Source organism: Rhea americana, unplaced genomic scaffold (genome assembly GCF_003343005.1).
Source record: "Rhea americana isolate MKP2758 unplaced genomic scaffold, rheAme1 scaffold_106, whole genome shotgun sequence".
Classification (NCBI taxonomy): domain Eukaryota; kingdom Metazoa; phylum Chordata; class Aves; order Rheiformes; family Rheidae; genus Rhea; species Rhea americana.
The window spans coordinates 1436643-1457768 of NW_028185106.1; the positions used below are offsets into that span (position 1 = coordinate 1436643).

The following is a 21126-nucleotide window of genomic DNA, read 5'->3' on the forward strand; positions in this document are numbered from 1 at the left end:
TTTGGTAAACCAGTACACTACCTTTTGTTCCCTGAAGCATTTACACAAGTTGGTAAGAATTTTACAARTACAGTTAAACCAAAATGGTTGAAATACAGCTCTCTGCTTCTGTCTTATTCTGTTTCATATTCCATTTCCAAAGAGCAGATGGTGCCTACTGCCCTTACTGAATCTGCGATGGATTAGCAGCATATACAGTCCTGCAGTACACCCCTTACTAAGCTCTGAATTTTGGAGGCTGTGGTCTTACCCCTCTTACACTCTTTAATTCTTATAGATGGCTGTAACAACACACAGCTTGGATGGTACGCAAGATGGTCACACGGCACGACAAGCCTGGATGCAAAGATCAGAACTTTTCCAAAACTTTTCCAAACTTTTTTGGGTAACAACTGACTGGATTCACATGGGTATTGCTTCAGTGGCTCTGTTCCAACAGAGTCAATGCATTCCTGAATGTGCGCAGTATAAAATCCTGTCCGTCTTATGGGTCATTTTCTGTTAGACCATCTTGCGTGAGTCTACACTGGTGGCTCTATTGAGGGCCTTGTTAAAGAAAGGCGATGACAGATTTCATTGCACTCCACGTGTTGATTATTGAAGAAGTAATAAATTCCCCTCTTCCCGAAGTTGGTGTGTGAAACATCTTTGCGATTAAGTGAATGAATCTGGGGGTCTGTGAGGTAAATGAGGCCTTTTCCATTACCTGTCACCCAACCTGCAGAAGAAAGGATACATGCTGATATCAAAAACAGCAGAGTCTTTGTACTATTGTACCCCATGCTCTGCTAATGCCAGTTCAGTGACTCCCAGGTTACAGCTATGTCTGCGAGAGCAGGATAAATCCCTAAAAGGTACACGATGAATATTTAAGGTGTGTGTATCACATAGCAACAAAACCATGTGACAAAGGATGAATTTGTATGGTTATATCCTTGCTTCTTAACTAAAGAGAGCTCAGGTCTCYGCTAGCTGAATAGGGCACTTTGTTCAGGCCTGCCAATTTTAGGAAGGTGTGAGGGTGACAGAAACTGCTGTCTCTTTTAATGGGTCTCCTTTAGATGGCTATACAGGAAGCATCTTTGTAGGCTGGCTTTGTTCTAAATGTGTGCAGATTACTCCACGGCATGAAGGCGTGATACCGTAGGGAGCACACGGCTCGTGCGCTACTGCTGTATTATAGTGGAGAGCAAGAGCACTGCACAAGCCGAGAGCATACCTGCACGCATCTCCTTCACTTTGTGTCATTTGGAGAGGATATTCCCTTTATATAGCATATTCTGGAATGTGAGAGGCTATGCAATACATGAAACTCCCTGYAATACAAACCTTGCAGATCGACAACAACTTCTGTCCCATTGGAGAATTCGTAGCAGAAATGGCCGTAGGCCAGCCCGTACTGTGTGGCTTTGTACTCGTTCTTTACTACCTTTGTGTTATTAGACAGCTTCACAAACTCCCCAAGGATGTAGGGCTCCACACTCACACATCCTTTTATAGTTCTGTCTTCCAGTATCTGAAAAGAGTTTTAATGCTAGTCATCCAAGCAGAGACGGGAAAACAAGGCTGCTAAATCCCAACTAACTGAATTTTTGTTTTTTCCTCCTAGAGCTTTCCTTCAAAAATGGATGGAAAAAGTGTACATATTCTACCGCCAACTCAAAAAACATGTTGGTTCTTCAGCAAACAGGAAACACGTTTCAAGGAACTATGTCTAAAGACCAAGGTAGAAAGCTGAAAASATTACCCTTGGGTAAACTTGCACCTGTTCCATCTTAAGTGTGCAAATAAACAGTAGTTGAAAGATCTGAGTACTGATGCCAAGCTCTCATTAGGTCTTCTTAGCCAGTAGCGTAAGTCAGATCTAGTGCCAGACTGCCCAGCAGATACAGTAATATGCACACCATGCTACTGTGTATATACCAATGTTGAAACAGTTAATTCTGCCCTGTACCATGTAGGGAGAGAGGAACTGCTTAGCTCTCTGTATTTGAAAAACATAAAAAATTAAATGTGAAATATAAGCCTAAAAGGTATATAATGAATATTTTAAGTAAGCTGTGTATGAGTATTGGATCCAATTTTTCCATGCTGGGAAGTGCATCCTGTCTACCTATGTCTGCTTTAGCKGGAGAAGACACAGCTCTGCATGTAGATGTCTTACATCCTGAAATGAGCCAATGCATTTACCCGGTAAGATCACATGAATTATAATGTGCCAGCTAGAGGTGGCCTAAGTATTGGTATTTTAAATCAAATTTGATTTTACAACCCTTTTTACATCAATTCCTTTGTACTGTTCAGAAGAGAGCTCCTACCAGGAGTACTGCCGAAGGGATATAAAAGATTTGTGTGGGGATTTTTTGCTCATACAGCCTTTTGTTGAACTCCGTCACGTAGTACTGTGCAGTCATTTGTCGTTCCACGTCACTGAAATGATGAAGCAGCCCCTTTTCTTCCTTATATTCTTTGCCAACATACCTGAACAAACAGACAAATGTTTGGTGTAGCTAGATGTGCATCAGACTGCGATTGCGAAGCCCTGCTGGTGATGCAGAAACATCGCTACAAGGCACAGCTTGGTTGTTCATAGGCAAAGCCGGCTGTTGGCAGTGCCATTTAAAGTGTCAGTGATTAAAACTGTGTTTTTTTCTTTCGTATCTCTTATAGGCATAAAATGCTGTAAAGATTAACTAAATGCTAGGATGGGGTTTCATAACACTGGGAATGTTTAAAGATGACAACTCTTCCCGATTCTGAAGGGAGACTTGATTCAGAAGTGCTTAAAATACTGTTCTTAATCCATACTAATTCATAAGTTACCTCCTATAACAATCCAAAATTTGTGATAAGCAAGAAGCAGGGCTTCCCTGGTGCAGGGGCCTAAATGAATCAAATAGATGATRGTCTTAAACCTGCTTGACAACAAATGCATCCATTTCATAAATCCACTGCTAAAAATTAAAGGAACGCACTTGAAGTGCCTATTCTTCATATAGGTAGCGTTGCTCCTTCGCTCTGTTATGAACAAGCTCGTTGCCAGTGGAGCAATCCTAGCGGGGAAGCCAGACACTTGGCACAGTTGTGCTCTCTGCGAGCTAGGGCGGTGTGCCTCTCATGATCCTCTTCCTAACTCAGACCACCAGGCTAACCTACTTTCAGACTGGAGCTGGTGTGGAGCTGCCATTGTGCGACTATGACCAGAGCTAACTGTGGTGTCTACGCGGGAAGACAAAGGTAAGCAAAGAGTTTGTTCGGACTGTGAGATACCCTGTGCTTGTGCTCTCCTGAGTAAGGCATTTGCTAAATAGGGCTAATTGCTATATCTCCTATCCGTGAGTAGGATTAGAGGGGTTTGTTTTATGAAGAAGCCTACTCTGAAATCTCTGTCAGGTTAATTGCTGTTAATTTGGGCAATATTCTCTTAAAGAACAAGTTTAAAATAAACTAAGGATGCCTTGTTTGAATGTGTGGCAATATCAGAAACAGGAATTCTCTAATACAAAGCCAGAGGTCAAATAAACGGAGGTTTCACTTAAGCTCCCATGCAATTATCCCAGCATGGATGAAAGTGAAGTCAGGCCTAAAAGATGTAATGAGAAAATGGACACTAACACAGCTGTCAGAAGAAAATAATGAAGTAGCTCGTTGTTCTGAAAAAAACAAAAGTAGAGAGATAAATAGGGTGATGGGAAGAACTAGCATAGTTAAGATTGACAAAACATCTGAGAGGTTTGGAAAAGCCATAAAACATTCTTGCTTCAGAATATCAGTCAAAATCTAACCTAGCGCAAGCTAAAGTAAAGGAAAAATCTTCTCCCAAGGTGACTGTATTTTCTGTAGCTCTCTTAGTACAAACTTGTACTATCTTCTGAAAGCACTTGACAAAGGCTACTGCGCAACAAGGCACTGGATTAACTAAACTGCAGCTAGCAGTCAAATTTTACAGATAGTTTTCGTTCATACTTGCACAGAATTAGCATGGATAAACATTTTGTATCAGAAACTGGTTTGAAAAATACCTTCCCAGGCTTTCCTCTTGATGCAGGAAGTGTATCCAAAACGCAGTCCTCTGTTTGCCTTCCTTTGCCACGTTCAGGTAGTCCCCAATAAATACAGCTGTTTCCTGCCCTGTCCAGAGGCCTGATTTCTTTGAGTATTTCAAAAGAAGTGCAGCTACAACAAGAAAAATATCACAGGTAGAATGCACAAGGTCTTTTACAGGACTGTTCTGTACCTGCGCAGAGGGATGAAACATGAGTGCCTAGGAGCTAAGATATCCAGGCTCCTCTGAAAGCAAAGTGCTGGGCTATAAAATACATACTAACAGATACTGAGGTGCCGAATAGGATATTATATAATCAAGGGCAGAAAAAAATCTAAAACGGCTAAAACATGCAAGATGAGATGAAGTCCCAAGGGAGGTTATACTTAATGAACCCACTGAGGCATCCTATAGTGCTCCTGACTTGTGTATTTCTTAGCATATTGATCATATGTCTGTATATTATTGATCATATGCCTGTATATGGCAAATAAGATGTTATTAATGATTAGYTTAATAACCATTATCTCAGATGTATAACTTACAGTGGTGAAATGTGGACTCCATATGGGTGCAAAACTAGAGACTCAGATAAAAAGGCAGAGAAAGGCTTGATGGACTGGCACAGGGAAGCAAGCAGCCTGAGTTACCTATTATGGGGTGGGATGCTGCAGGAGGGCCCAAGGAGGCAGCGAGATGGCTCAAGGGAAGATGTGACTGACAGGTAAATGGGTAAGGAGTAGGAGAAAATGGCTGAGGGGAATGTTCTTCTATTATTGCTAAAATACTCGTGTAAAAACAACAAAAATATTTGAAGAGTCCTAATAAATGATGATTAAAAAATTACATTAAAAAGCATGAGTCAAGACTGTTCTGCTATGTGGAAATGCCTGTTGCTGTGYGAAAACTTACAGTACGCTTTGTGGAGCTGTTTGGCCTTAAAAATTCCTGTAGGCAACAGTCTCTGGACAAGCCAGCTATGCTGTACGCCTGACAGAAGCCTTGAGTAATCATCATCCTTCAGAAATCGAGCATCAAGGACTTCTTCCTTGATTCTCCCAGGCACGAAGACAAATCCACTTCCCCTCGGGTTCAGAAATGGATGCACGCTTTCAGGGGAACTCTTGGACATCTGGGCTGCTTCATGACAYGGACTTAGAGGTGAGCCAGACTGTTGCATCCTGCTCACCATATTCTGAGACTTTTCTTCATCTTCCTCAGTAGTGGCACAGTCAAAGTGGTCAGTTATGGACATCCTTCCCACTGAGGGCAAAGCTGTTGGCGTGGTGGGAGCGAGCCGACGCTCTGGAACGGCTTCAGTAGGATAACGGTAGGTGAAGTTACCAGTAGTTACGAAATCAGAGTCAGTGTCATCTACTGTTTCTGCTTGGGGGTCAACCTCGAGCATTTTGAGAGACCCGCTCCCCACCCCTGGCGCACATCTTCTCAGCCGCTCTCGCACGGAGGAGTCCCGGGCGCCTGCCGCCGAGGCAGCCCATCGTGCGTGGCGCCGCGCTCCGGCTGGCGGCTCCTCGGCGCTCTCTGCCCCGGGGCCGGCCCGGCCGCCCCCCGGGCCCCCGGCGCCCCCCGGGCCCCCCGGCCTGGCCCAGGCGCCCCCACCGCGGCCGCTGTCCGCGGTGCTGCAGCCGGGCCCGGCCCGCCCCGGCCCGCCCCGCGGCTCCAGCTCCTCCCAGGAGGAGGAGGAGGAGGAGGAGGAGGACGAGGCGGCGGCCGCCTCACTCCCCGGCCCGGCAGGCCTGGGGAGGGAAGGAGCCGCCTTACTCGCCAAGCCCTTCATGCCCACCTCCCTCGCGGTCCTCCCAGGGTGTCCCTCCAGCAGCTGCTCCCCGCCAGCTGCCGGCTTCTCCCCGAGCTTCCCGCCGAGGGGCGCCTCTGCCTCCAGGGAAGGCTGAGGAGACCCCGAACAGCTCTGCSGAGGCTCTCGAGGAGAAGGATGCAGAGCTCTGCGAAACGGTGGGCGCAAGCTACCGGCTGGAGCGTTTTGCTCAGATTCGGTTGTGCCGCACTGCTCCCCGGCTGAGCCCTTTCCCTGCTGCTGCCCTTCCCTGGGTGGCTCTGTGCTGCTAGTGTAGTTTAGTTCCTCCCAGCTGGAAGAGGAACGTGATTTTGACAGGTTGCACCAAGAGGTCTCCGAAGAAGTACTTGGACTCCTGTTCTCCCATCTGCTGAAAACACTGTTTTTGTCATTCATCACTCTTTCTAACGGTTCGATCTTCTCAAAGGAGCTTTTTGTCAGGTCAGAACTGATCTGTTTATTTCTTGTTTGGCCACTGAGTCTCTCTGAGCTACTTCTGGCCTCTGATGCAGTACATCTTTTGGCAGTGTCTTTCCCCTTACAGGCTGTTTCTTCAGTGGTACACACAGTGTCTATGTTTTCTGTTTCTGTTTTTAAGGTTGTGACGCAAACTCCCATTTTGGTTTCTCCTAGTGTGGTTCTATGAATCCTGCAAGTATTTTCAAATACTTCACACACTGACTGATGATGCTGTGAATGCACTGCAAGGATTTTCTCAAAGTTTGCTTCTCCTTGAAGGACAGTTTTTTCCATTGCACCTTTATAACTCTCTGGAACGTAAGACCTGGCATCAGAATTAGGGAAGCTTTCCACTTGCAAGTCCTTCTTAATGGATGTGATCAGAGACATGATTTCTTTGGCAAGTGTTCCCTTGTCTTCATCTTCTATAACTGAAGTGCTGTAAGCATACAGTTTTCCCATGGCTTCTTTACACAGTTGACTCACCTCAGAGAGCTTCTCGCTCTCCCCATAGAGCCATCGATGCACTGTTGTGAGGCAGAAAGCAGCTTTAATAAAACTATGGAGCTCCTGCTTGCTAGTGACAGGACTGCTTTCATTTTTGGTGAGGAGGCCAATCTCAAAGGATTCCTTTGCTTCAGACAGGTAGAACCTTCTCCTCTCTGGGGGACAGTCCTTGGAGTGACTGTAGGACAGCAAACATGTTCCACGGATGTTCTGGCAGGGAGGAAAGACTTAAGATCAGGGAATGATAAACCTGGACCTCTGTTGCAAATAAAAAAAAGAAGAAAAAAATCTATTTCTTTCCTTCATACAGTCTGAGGCAAATGGTGGCTTGGGCTGCCTGCTGCTGCATTTCCAGCAGGAAATAATCTTACTTGTTTTCCTGTTAAATGTATTTAGAGTTACAGTAGAAGTGGCACTACTTAGTGGGCTTGAAAGCTAGTCCTCACTCTGTAGACATATGCTGCTTTCTACCCATCTTTCTCTGTTTAGCTTCAGATTGGAGTTTACTATTACGTGTAGCATGATATGCACAACACAGATAAGAACATTCTGAACAATGCAACGTCTGAAAGCTGGATCTAGATCCAAGTTTAATAACCTGGACTCTTCTCTTATGCAGATGACACTTTCAGAATGAGGAGGAATCAAACTTACCACTGCTGTGAGCACAAAGAGTGGGGTATATTGGCTGTAGGCTGCTGCTAGCTTGCAGGCCTCCGCAGCTGATAATAAGCGATGCCTGAACTCTCCAAGAAGGCGCTGGTAAAAATAAAAAAAGCAAGAGGGGAAATCTCAGCTTAAAGGCTCTCTTTTCAAATTAGAGACTCTACCAGGTAAGCAACCCTATTAGACTGGAGGGAGACAGACTGGTATTTGGTCACCTGAGTCCGGTGGGATTTTAGGTTCTCTAAKCTCTCTGAGGCCTACACATCTTTTGAGATGTCAAATCTTACACAACAACAACCAGGTCTGTGTGATTTTTCTGTTCTGCATGAATATTTTTACTCAGCTGCACTACACACGTGTCACATTTTGGCTCTATAAACATGCTATAATTTTTCTATTAAATAATAAATATATTTGTATTACATTTTATGCTAATGCAAGCATGCACACACATGCACACATACTCTACAAATATTCTTAATATTTCTTTATTCTGAAGCAAAGTTTTTCCCATGTATTTGCTAATGAACTTTTCCCAATGGARCAATGGAGCTTTCTTCAGTCTCTCAGCACAGCAGAAGAGCTGGAGAACAGACCAAGTGTGCATAAATTTGGGACAACTACAGACAACTCAGCTGAAGAATCTTCGGACAAATGCCAAATCTTACAAGGTCTATCTCAGCGTTGGTTTTAAAACGGATATAATCTTTCTCATTCATGGAAGCAAAGATGTCTGCCAAAATACCCAAGGAAGTAGCAATTCCCTGAAAAAGAAAAGGAAGAGTAAGGTAGGACTTTTCCTCTGTATTTTGATTTTTAGTGCTCATAATATGTTAGATGATACGTAGGACTCATCATAAATAAATAAATAAAAGATTCAATGAAGAGAAGTACTGCTAAGAAATTCAGAGGGGTCATCTTGGTTGGCTTTTATTAATTTAGCTTGCAGAAAATAGCTTGGTGAAATATGTGAGACTTCATGAATGGCAGYTATCCAGACTAACAATACCTCTAGGTTTGAACAGAAACTTGAACAGCATGGCATTTTCCTTAGCTGTTTTTCCAATGTGTTGTTTGTGATGAAGTGCACTGTTGTGGGATTACTGAAACCTGCATTAAGCCCTGGCTAGTCACATCGGAAAACAGACTCAAATTTGTTTCTACTGTTTTGCAGAAAGGACTGTAGAAAGCCAAAAGTAGTGTTTAAAAACTCACTAGTACGTCCCAATCTTTCTAAAAAGTCCAAGGTGAAGATGTGTAGACAAATAGTAAAAGTAATAAAGCTGATCACATGTAGCCTTGGAAAACAAGCCACTTTTGTTGACAAAACACCTTCCTAGCTTATTATTCTATTTCAAAACAAATAAACAAAATTTGGCAAAAGTTAAGAGTTCCCAATGTTAACAATTTAAAACTTTGGTTTATAATTTTTTTTGTAATCTGTAATTGCAATTGATTTTACAGAATCAATTAAAAAATAAGACATGAATATGTAAGATGTAGATCCATGAACTAGCAAATTCTCTCTTTCCAGAGCATCTGATTTATACATGATAGCTAAGGGCTTGCCCTGCTGAACAGTTAAGCAAGCTAGGAAGTATCTGTATGCTCTCTATAAAATTCATTTCACATCTTTGCTCTCACAGAAATATTCTGAGATTAAAGTCAAGCTTTAAAGTAGGGGAGAGCTGACAAGACTGTTTTTGTGGTATATCCTATACTAGGGTACAGTTACAAAACTTCCTAAAGCATGACCCTGGAGCTTGGCAGACATAGGTTCRCTTTCCCACTTAGAGACACGCTGTGCGACTGTTGCTTCATCTGCAATGAGAAAATTAGTGAGACCTTGCCTCACGAGGGTGCTCAACATAGAGGCATTAGACRTTGTAAGGTGTTCATGTACTACAGTGCTAGGGAATATCCATCACCCACCAAAGACAGCATAGTGCAGCTTGTGGATACTCCAACAGTCAGAGGTGTGACTACCAGGAAAAAATTAGCCTTAGTCCTGAAAAATAACCATGGCTGCATTCTGGGACTAATTTGTTCTTGTCAGAGGGACCTTYGACGTCCCAGGTGACTGTTCACTTTGGTATGTTCTGCTTAATGAAAACTATCACTTTTGCTCCTCTGCTGGAAGGAAGGTACCAGTAAGTGTCTGTATGCATGCAGAAACAGTGTATGATACAGAGTTCAGCTGGAATATYCGTCCTGAATGTTAACATTGTCTGAGAGGCTTAACAGTTGAAACAATATTTCTAAAAGATATGACTGAAGCAAAAAAAAGGTAATCTGGAATGATTTTTAGGCTGGCAAGGATACCTAGAATGAAAAGGACATCCTGCCTGTCACCTACCTTTTTATCTGGTTGAGGAAGTTTGAAATATCCCACAACTGAAGCCCAGATCAATTCTGCTGCCTCATACCACATCCCTGAAATAAAGCAGAAAAATAGTCACTAAACAGATAACTGCTACAGATAGCTTTCAGTAAGCTAAGTTTATTTTATACCTCCTTRAATTAGGAGCCCTCAGAACAGTATAAAACCATATCATGGCAYTTTTTGCTTTAGTGAGAGAGAACATTTATTAGTTTACTTCAGCTTTTGGCTGTCCATAAACACACATTTTATGTTCATAAAAGACCTCAGCTCAACAGTCACTGAAAATGAAATGTTACGCTAAAAGAACAGCATAAAATTAAGGTTGCAGGTCACAAGTACCAAGCCCTGAACACATAAGTCCGGCATGCTCAAAGTTAGAGAATTTCTTGTATTGACAGAAGAAACAATTGCAGSGTACCTATGGTGAGCCCAAAGGTAAGTGCCTTTGGGAACAGAAATTTGGGAGAAGTATTAGCAAACACAGAATAGCACAGAAAAATATGGTATAACATTTGAAAACATTCTCTGACTGGTCTGATTGGTTAAAAAAAAAGAATTGATGATTTCTAAAATGTGGTTTCTTGGTAAATGGCACTAGGTCCTTCTTTCCTCAAACAGATGTGTACAACTCATCTTCTGCAGCTGTGTTACGGACATCAGGCAGAAGTTTTACGTAAGCTAAAACTTTGACATATGACATGCATATCATTTTCAGTGTTGACTACAAAGAAAGAAAAATAGCAAAAATCTTCAACWGTCCTTTGCAGAAAAGAGCCTTACCCAGCTTTTGAAGAATCTGTCCTCTGATTTGTAAACAGACCGACTGAACAAGAGTCCTATCACTTTCCTTAGCATATCGCCACGTACCTGAAAAGCACTAAAAATTTAGTGGAGTACGAGAAGTGTTTTGTCATCTTAGACCTCCAAGGGTTACCTAAACACCAATAAATCAGTAGGAATTTTTTCAYTGAATTCAGCAGGTTTGACACAGGTGTTAGAGGCAGACAGATGACAACAGTAAGATTACATTAAGACAACATGACAGTTACAGAAGCAAGCAGCTTGAATCACAGCTATACAGAACATAGAACAACACAAAAATAAAAGATGCCTCTCTTCTGTATGGTAACAAAAAGTCATTTCATATAAACATTATACAGAGATATATTAAAAATCAGTCAAAAGAATTAATATGGGAATATCTTTGTTATCATCAGTAGACACTGAGAGCACAATAAAATAATTTTTAACCATTAGTACAATGCACTTTCTTTTCAGATATCAGCATATTATATATATTAAAATAAGAGTTTTCATTCTAACAGAAAATAATTAGTTATACAAATCAAGTCATATGGTGTCAAACCTGTACTTGAACATCTCAATGTAGTATGAAATAAAGCCACTAARTTTTCCTAATACAAATATTTCACTGCAGTTCTCAGTATGAAGCATCTGTTCAATAATGCATGTCCAATGTTAAATAAACAAGTGTTATCACTGAATATTATGCAAATAACCTTAAAAGAACAGTATAACCCCATGAGAAATGAAATGTAGCGTTCCTCACAGCCAGTATTACTTTAACATTGATATCCRGTATTTTGTTTAAAGCTGTCTTACATAAATGTAAGAGAATCTCACTTTCAAATTAAAAACAAATCAAGATAAACCAGAACAGTTTTCCTAAATCTCCTAATTGTCACGGCTGCAGAGAAACCTGAATGTACTGGCTAAATAATTCCTGAAGGCTAATAAAAGACACACAACAGAGATAAAAACCTAAAATATATATTGTCTGAAGGATCGTAATTAAATAATGATTTTGGATGTCTGACACAATTAATGAATTGATGAGGGAAAATGAAGGTGGATTAGTGAAGCAAAATATATAGTTTCTAAAAATATCATCAAGCAATCAGGAATGTTGCTCCTTGTGCAGTTTTGCATGTCTATCTAGCACTAGAAGAAAGTGCTGTAAGAGGCAGGACTTGCTCTCTTTTTTTCTTTACCTCTAAAAGATACTAAATAATTACATTGTAGTCTGTGTACAGGCTTAGAATAAAGTATCTGTTTAGCTCACAAGGACAGTGTGATTTTGGAGGATACGCATCTCATTAACAGTGTTTGGGTTTTGGGTTTCTTTTTTGGTCTTTGTTTTCAATATTTGTCAACTTCTTGAAATTGGTTTACATTTTAAAACTCTTAAGGTAGAGAAATTGGTAGGGAGACCATTAATGCAAAATATGTTTCCACTCAAGCAAAGACATACAAGCATGAATTATGGAAGTCTTAAAACAGAAAGTTTCAGTTTCCACAATTTAGCAAAGAAAGGCGATGATAAAGAGAAGCATGATGTAATGGGTCATTACTGAGGTCTGACCRGCCCTATTTGAAATTTGTGTGACTGTTACAGTTAGCACAAAAAAAATCCCACCAAAATAAGAGTTATGAAATTGGAAAAGAAGGAATACATACCTGTTGCTCCATTGTCATTAATAAGGCTGCTTAAGATATATTCAGCTTTTAAAAGTTTACCTCATAAAAAAGTAAAGATAGAAATGAATGTAAAAATACATCATGCAGCATGAATTGAACAAAAACACTCATCTATAAAAGCCTCCTGCAAATTTTATTCATCTTCCCATCACTGTCACTGTGTTCACATTTAGTCTAAACTTTCCATTCAAATACGCACTGCTAGATTTTATCTCACGGTCAGGAATCTATTTGCTATTGGCAATTTTGAATATACAAAAAATATTGCATTWAAAACAGCTGAGGAGGTAGCTGTTTCTAGCTAGACACTTGCTTTAGAAAATCCCACAAAGAAGCCACATTTTTTAATTYACTACATCCTGAAATCACTTGCACACAGATTTGTTACTGTTGATAGCTGTATCTGTTCATCTGCTATATTCTGTAACACACGGTTGCACAGTAAAATAAAATTACGTATATATATATATATATTTTCCTTAACACACTATATATTCCTGGAAGAGTGCTTAACCTTAAAAAGGGGGAAAGGCTTCCTCAAGTCAGGCTCTAGTATCGCTGTTGAATTGCTGTGTGTATTGTCCATATTCTACAGCAAGGCTTYGGTAAAGTGAATATAAGGAGAAACCAAAAGACACTTTTCCTCTATGAGAGAGGTAAAGGCTGTGCAATGATTTTGGAACAAATCCAGCTGCTCCTACAAGCTCGATGCTGTCAGCACATGACTCAAGGCACTCGCTTCTCACTCTGCTCACTCGCATTCAGTGGGCTGCTGCTGGATTCAGAGCACTGGGGGTAGCAACAAGCTTGGAGCAGGCACTGAGCTGTGGCTCTCCCCTTCGGCTGGGGATCCCTCACTTTTCTCTCTTGCAGAAGAAAGCAGTCCAGTCTGCTTCCTTTGGCAGCAGAGCTGCCTGTTTCTGTCCCAGGAAAACCTGGGACCATGGGAGATATGCTGCCTCCCCATCACTTGCTACCCAGCTTTTAAGAAACACCCTAAACACAGAATTTATAACCAAATAAACAGCATAAATAGAATGCAACAGAAGATGGGCATTCTGCATTTCAGCTGCTTGTCATAYGGGTGTCGTGTTTTTGTGTGTGTTTCAGTGGCCTGAGACATCCATAGCAGGCTTGATAACCTGCAGRAGATACCTAAGGAATAATTTGATCAGTTTTATTCATGTTCAACACTGCTTTTTATCATGATTGTCCAACTGAATTCCACAAGGCTGCTCCAGTCAGTGGAGAACTGTAAGTGCTGGCTGAACTCGCCCATAAATTGAATGTGTCAGTARCTTAAAACCATGGTAATGGCACATTACAAGTCCATAGTCACAAATAAAAATGGTTATGAAGGGAACTTACAGTTCTCACTAATTTATGCAAATAAAATATTACTAAACTGCGTTTTTCAAGCCAACCTTGTTTGACTTTACTTTCTTCTCCCTCAAGGCAAAGGCAAAGGAGAAGATACACTAAAATTCCTTCAGGTGCTGTCCAAGTTGTAGGAACGATGGATATCATTTTTTATTTTTAATCAAATTCTATCAATTTGTAAGCTGCATTGTTTGTATAGTCAAGTGGGTCTACTGAAGAAAAAAAAAAAGCAGCTGGGACAGTACAGAGAAAATGCCACGATTCTAATTTACTTTTTAAAGGCTCTTGGTCCGAAGTATAGCAATTCAGATACCCCTGTTTGAAACCAGCAGGGAAGATTTGTTAAGGAACAAAAGCTCCAATTAGTATTTTCCACACCCTTTCACAATTTTCTCTACCGCTTTTGGCTGTGARACCCTTTATACCATCCCCTTTGTGCTAGTGAGAGGAGCTGGGAGGGCTTGAGGGGGCTGGGAGTGGGCTGTATGTTTGAAAAGATGGCACCAAGACCGTAAGCATGTCATCTCCAGAAAGGGACAAGGTATCTTCTTGAAAGTCAAGTAGTTCCTAAYTGGGACTGAGCTGAGAAAATGGAGAGATGAGCGCAGGGGAGTTTTGTCACCTGCATTCACAGAGAGGCGAGCCTGGCGAATGACCACCTGAGGGCCGATCGGCGTCGCTGGCTGCAACTTGTGCAGACCTTTGGCAATCTGAAGAAGTTTGCTCGAGGCATCAATCCAATATAGGAAGCGGTCAATCAGAAACACAATAGCAGCTGCTGTTACACAGTCCTTGACCATGATGGAGGCTTTCAAATAAACCTGAAAAGAACACCAAATCATGAGTCAGCCTTGAAGAAACTCAACTAGTGAAGGCTCAGTTAGCTGTTTATGGAAAATATTCAGGTTTAAGAATTCTCTGCTCAACAGTGCTGCTTACATATCATTTAAAAATATTTGCTGCAAGGCAACTCTACGGTTCTATAGCAAGCAAAGTACTGACCACTGTAAGATCCAAACATTCACCAGCACTTAAAAGGCTGCCTCAGCACTCCTCACTCAGCTTRTAATTTTCACATTCCTATGCATATATGTATAGGAGAAAATTTTGGGGACAGCAATCAGATAGGATTTATTRCTATCTGTAATTATGGCTAATTTCAGGCATATTTTAATTTTCAAGATAGGAAGGTTCTAACTGTGTCTTTGTTAGTGCTGTAGACTTTTTTTTTTGTCCATTTGCTGTGTAGTATCTAGAACCACATAATTTGCTGCTCTGTTAAAATTATGCCCAATAGATTAATAGCAGTAACAGCAATTAGTTCAAAGGGGATAAGAATCTGGAAAGACTGGGAATGGTCACTATAGCATATGGTCCTAGATGAAGCTCAAGTCATCCATACAGAGATGGGAAACGACCACTCGTTCTATTTGGCATATAAAGCATGCTGAGGCATAGATAGCTCAAAAAGCATATTTTCAAACCATTTTTGAAAATGAAACTTCTTTGAATATGCATGAAAATGTAAATGTCTACAAGGTCTGATTTATCACCGCAGATGATCAGCTGGTGCTCCCACTAACTTCAATGAGAATACTACATTTTAGTTCCAGCTTTCCTTTCCCCTTTTCCTTAGAGGTCCCACAGGAAACGAGGGACTCCCAGGGGACCTGCCGCTCCCTGTGGGACCAGGCTCTAAATACTCTAAATATAAACAACCAGCATTAATGCAGCATTAAGACGGGAGGATCAAACGCTCCTTTGTACACCACAAAGGAACAAACAGGGCAGGAGTCCAATGTTTTTCCTTTGCAGGTCATCTTTAATGATTTCTAAATGTGCATTAACTCTCTCGGTACTCCCACAGTGGCTGAGCCGTCAGAGCGACGCGAGGCACCAGCCAGAGCTGCCGAGGCAGTGTGCTGTCTAAGGGAAGGGGAAGCYGGCAGGGCAGCTGCATGGAGGCACCCGGCCTCTGCGGGTATCCGGGAATCCCTGCGGACATCTGTTAGGATGGGGCACCATCCCAACACTGCGCTTCCCGTAGAGAGCTGGGGCAGTCCTCCTGCTCATGGAGCAAGGCAGTGCTCCACACGCTAACATCCAGGAGATTTGCTTTTCAAACATTTGGCTGGGGGGAGAGCAGGGGGCAGAATCAAATCATCRTTTCACTGAAACATCTCTCTGATGCAGCTGTTTTCAGCTGGGCACGATGAATGACTAACAACAGTGACCAGAGTCCTCTCCTTTGTATCCWGCGCCAAAATCTCTCCATAGCACAGAAGACACGATGAACAAAGAATATGAAATGAAACTCTTAAATAGATTCTTTCTTACACAATTGCTGCAAAGTATGATGAAAAACAGTGTGTGGAGGGGAGAAGCAAACAGCTTTGGAAATAGAGTAATCAACTGTAGCAGCAGACAAATCTCTAGCTAGGGAGTCTCAYGGGTACCAGGTGCAGCCCTAATCTAACCGGTCTTGTTGGTCACCTGCCTTTCAACAGCCTCACGCGGTCAGCAGAGAGTCCRGCCTTCTGCTGCCCAGCTTTGCTCTAACACCTCGGAGATGGCAGTACTAAAGTAGTGTTTTGGAGTATGTAAATCACAAGAGAAAAAACAAACAAAAAAGAAAAAAAAACAAAAAACACCTTGAACCATATCAAGTTTCTTCATGAAAAAGATGTCTTTCTTATCTCATCAACATCAGTGAATAACTCTAGTAATGACAAACTTAAACACAGGGGAGGGAGAATCAGGCCCCATTGCACCACCAAAGAGCAAGAGACTGGCAACAAAACTTTCTACAATTCCACACTAAAACATCGGGTTAGGCAGCTATCTCCCATTTTTGTCTGCAGCATGTTTCCTTCACTTGCCTTCCTTGTGAAGCGTCAGAGGCCTGAGAGCACCGAGGCAGACAGACACCTAACTTCTGCTAACTACTTCGGACACCACTGAAGTTACTTGGGCACATTYCTTGGTCCCTTCCCCAGCCTAATTTCTATTCTTTTTGCCTTTAGATCAGAACCCCCTCACTGACAACAAGATTCATCTTGATTTTTGGCAGCATAACCACCATCCAATCTAGAGGAGGAATCTTAGCAGCCTGATCAAACAACACTTACTTGCTTCAAAAGAAAGCCTATTTCAGATGGTTTGGAGAAGGGCCTACAATGTATGGCATGAATGCCGGATTGCAGTACTGATCTGCAGCAAGTACTTGCTAGCTTGTTTGCACTTCAGCGAGGCCGATTTGTACAAATTTCCTTTTTTCCTGAGCCCAAGTTGAGTTTTCTAAGAGGATGGCACTTGAAAAGGATTCCTGGAGCTCTGCACGCACGGCTCTGCTTGTGCCTCTCACAATGGAGGAATCCCCCTCTCCACGCACCTGTAAACTGACACTGCAAACTATCCATTCAAAATGCTCATGAACAGGCCATATATTAAAGCACAGAGCATCGCCTAATCTATTTTTTTTCCTCCCCTTCTTCCTTTAATAGATTGGAGCACAAAAGCCTGAGAGAGGGTGACCTACCAAACAAAAGGGCCTTTGAGTTCCTAGGAAAAGTAGACTTGGAGGAGGATGGAAGGAATCCAAGTGGCCCTATTATTTCCACTTGCACTAATTAGACATTTTTCTGTCAGCTATTGAGCACTGCTGAGAGGCCAAACTCACTGAATTCATTTCTAAAGTGTTTACAGAAGTTTGCATCTGTTTGTGTCTCTTCAGGAGGAAAATAAGCACTTCAATAGCATTGTGGAAAATCTAAACGAAGCATCCTATTCTGAAGGGCTTGGCAGTCTTGCAGCTGCATAATTTAACTCTCTGCTCAATGCTGAAACCTCTTGTGTCCCTCTCCAAAACCAAATGGACACAAAACGTAGAAAAGTCAAGCCAGGGAGAGAAACTACGCTGTTTTTTTTCTTTCTTTTTCTTTTTTTTTAAGGCAGGGCTGCATGCTGTGTGGCACATAGAAACATGTTCGATGTCAGTCTTTGCAATTATATTCCCGTGTTCCAAGTAGTACACCGAGAAATTCATACCCACTTCTTTCATTCACTGCCAAATGGTGTGACTGTAAAATTCCTTAGCACCTACAGATAATGCACTGTCGTGCTGGGCACATGCACAAAACATGCACAAAGATACTCCCCTGGCCACTTCTAAATGAAATGCGAGAGAGGCCCTAATACAGTGCTCTGTCACCCAGTGCAGACCYAGGGAAACTCTATTGACTTCAAAGATGTAACAGCCCGGCTGAACACAATCAGAAATTCAGCTCTGCTCGCCACATATGGGCACTTTGTTCTTCATAGCGGGCTAGCACAGTAAACAGATTTACTCACTTTCTTTATCATTTTAAAGCTTATGTATACGCATCTACACACACAGAGCGAGAGAGAGAGAAAGAGAGAGAGGTGCGGGCACACTTTGTTTTAACATCTGTGTCCATGATGTGAAATGCATATGTCTAATTGAGTTTATGACACAAAGGGAACCTCACGGCTGGGAAGTGGAATCAGGTGGTGACAGAATTAAATTTGCACGAGATTTCTATACATGGACCATTGGGGAAAATGCAAAACAGCCTTTAGTGAAGGGTTTTTCCTTAATGGCGATGAGTGGGAGGGTGTGCTGTTTGCATGGTTTCCTGCATTAGTGTTTTAGCTCCTCCTCACATCGCGCCTGAAGTTTGGGTCCCAGCTTTGGGTTCAAAGCCATGATGCCTCCTTTGCATTGACAATGGGGGCTGTTCCCAAGAGAGGGGAGAAGCTCAAACTGGAGCCATCTGGCACTAGAACTGGCAGGAAAGCGTCAAAGGGAAATTATTGGTGCATAGTAAATGAGGCTGAGGAGGAGGGGAAGAAAATAGGGGAAATCTTTATGTGGCAGCTGATGTAAGAGGAATTACAAGCACAAATAAATGAAATATTGATTTAATCCACTCTCTCTGCCCTCTTTATAAAGTGAGGATCCCATAGGCAAACCTCACAGGCAGACTGGGGAGCGTCTCCTTTGGAAAAACGCTTCTGCAAGCAGTAGGGTTAGAAAGCAGGGGCAGGAATCATTTAGTTTTCAGAGTACGTCCACAGCTTTACAAACAGTCTGGATTACTGTGTTTGCTTATATTCATTCACCTTAGARCCATTTCAGTCCTTATTTCATTTGTAACTGTGGCTAAGGTTTAAAAATCTTTAAAAAAAATAAAGAATCGTCAACACAAATTCTAACTGTGCACAGGGCAGGAGTTTCAATGGCACATACTTCCAAGTGCCTTAGTTCTCTCTCTCAGGATCTCTCCCCCTAGTTACCACATCACTGAAATACATGAACCCTAACAAATTGCTCACTTCTTTTTCCTACATTCGTCCCCTGTCAGATTAAATGCACAGTCAAAACACCAATGGATTTAGCTGAAGTCTCACCCTTTTACCCCACGCACTGTTAGCAAAGCGTGCATTTCCAAGAGACCAAATCTGCTGTCACTGCACGGGACTTCTCTATCAATCGCCGCCTTTCAGCTGGCAATCACTGCACACTCCACAAATAACAATGAATTAAGCCTCCTACCATCTCCRTGATGGGCAGAAGAAAGCATGTCCGCAACGCACAGATGGATAAGCTTGAAATGCTAGGCAGTCAAGTCCTATAGTAAACAGTAGTGGACTCAGTGGATTCTGGACACTCACCTCTCTGCTCAGATCAGGAGAGGACATAGTTTAAGGGCTTGAGCTTCTGAAGCTGTCAATTAGCTCAAATTATTCATTCTCAAAGCAATAGAGGGTTGGCTGTTTATTCAGTGAAAACAACATTAGGTCCATTATTAGCAGCTCAAAATACCATAGAATAGGTCAGTTTTTACAACCAATCAAATTTTCTTTCACCAAGTGAGAAAGCACTACATCAGTAATAATCCCAGTTTTTAATCGATATCTCTTTCTTTTTCCAGTTTTGCTTGCCAGTGATTTAGTTTTATTACTTCCAGTATGTTCCATTTGCTGTTCTAAGCTTGCCCTCTCCAATTCAATGATTCTCCCTTTCCTATTTGCACGGAGCATCGCTGCAGCAGATTATTGTCTGCAGAGTGCAGCTGGCAGGAGCTGCTCCCGTGATGTGGTCCAAGCCTTGGCAGAGAGAACCTCCCACACCCCTGCAAGAGAAGGAAAGTACCATCCCTGACCAGGTTGCTATTTTCATGTAGATCTCAGTGCTGTTTGCAGGTAGAAGCAGCAAGGGGAGTACAGCTACCTGTGAGCACAAGTGGAAAGCTCATGAGCTTGAGCAGTGTCAGGAGGGAGAAAAGCAGCAGGCAGCTCAGGCTGCTGAACAGCAGCATTTTGGGGTAAGACAGAAGCAGAACTGTTTGACACACTGGGGAAACTCCTCAAGCGGAAGTTCCTGTGGGCCTTGTATACTTACCAAGGCAGCAGGGATTTAGGGGACTGTCATCCCAAGGAGTCCCTCACTTTTACTTGTTACTCAGGATAGGTACAACAAGCAATTTTTGGACCTAAGACTTGCCCTGCTGTGCTCTAGATTTAGATTATGTCTAAACTTTTGAGGTAATTCTCTGTGGTATGYTAAAATATACATTAAAGGGGATATTTTAATACTTAAAAATAGCTAAATGCCAATGATAACTCTCTCTGACGGGGTAGGATCAAGCCCATTATACTCAGAGCTAAAGACCCAAAAGTCCTTTTTTCCTAAATCTGTGTGTCCTCAAAATATGAATTCATCAGAGARGTAGTTAAACTTGCAAGAAAAAACACAGCATAGCAATCTCAGTAATACAATTCAAAGTATCTTCTAGGGAGGAAATACTCCAACAAGTAACATCTGAGAAAAGAAAATCCTCGCTATGAACAAGGTGAACCAACACCCCTCTAGCTACCCAATGTCAGACTTCACATTTTTCATTTGCTGCTCCTTATACAAACTTTGCTGTATTTTTTCCACATAGGTGAGCCACTGTGGAAGACAGTGTTTTTCAGCATTGCATGCTGGCAACATCAGGAAAGTCATCCTGTACCCAAGCAGTAAAGCTGCCCTTGGATCCAGKAGGACAAATAACTTCCAGCTTCACTTGGGCGCAGTGTCCAAAGCACTGTCCATCACAAAGGAGGCAGCTGCTGTTTTCCTGCACTTAGAGAACCTAGTCTCTGATATTTCTAATTTCAGAAGGCCTGAAGTGTCAGRGATCAGCCCAACGTAAAGGATGCTGTGAGGCCATGGATTCCCTCTTGTGCTGAATTTGGCCCACAGCTACAGTTCTGTCATGTCACTCTCCACTTCACCAGGATCACCCAAGAAGAGCTCTTATGAGGCAGGTAGCAAAAGGTCAGCCTGAATGACTAAGATCCCAG

General features: G+C 42.2%; 1 protein-coding gene across 4 annotated transcripts in view; it reads right to left on the minus strand.

Annotated features, from left to right (window-relative positions):
• ALPK1 (alpha kinase 1) overlaps positions 1-21126 on the minus strand; it is a 51428-nt gene continuing 30302 nt past the window's right edge. For all 4 annotated transcript variants that reach the window (XM_085309195.1, XM_085309204.1, XM_085309186.1 and 1 more), the window contains exons 4-14: positions 14378-14576; positions 12355-12414; positions 10657-10743; positions 9850-9926; positions 8162-8257; positions 7482-7586; positions 4958-7037; positions 4023-4176; positions 2319-2481; positions 1330-1516; positions 1-718 (exon numbers count right to left, since the gene is read on the minus strand). In XM_085309195.1, coding sequence (XP_085165321.1) covers positions 522-718; positions 1330-1516; positions 2319-2481; positions 4023-4176; positions 4958-7037; positions 7482-7586; positions 8162-8257; positions 9850-9926; positions 10657-10743; positions 12355-12414; positions 14378-14576 — 3405 coding nt within the window. In that variant the 3' untranslated portion in view covers positions 1-521. The remainder of the gene's footprint in view (positions 719-1329; positions 1517-2318; positions 2482-4022; positions 4177-4957; positions 7038-7481; positions 7587-8161; positions 8258-9849; positions 9927-10656; positions 10744-12354; positions 12415-14377; positions 14577-21126) is intronic.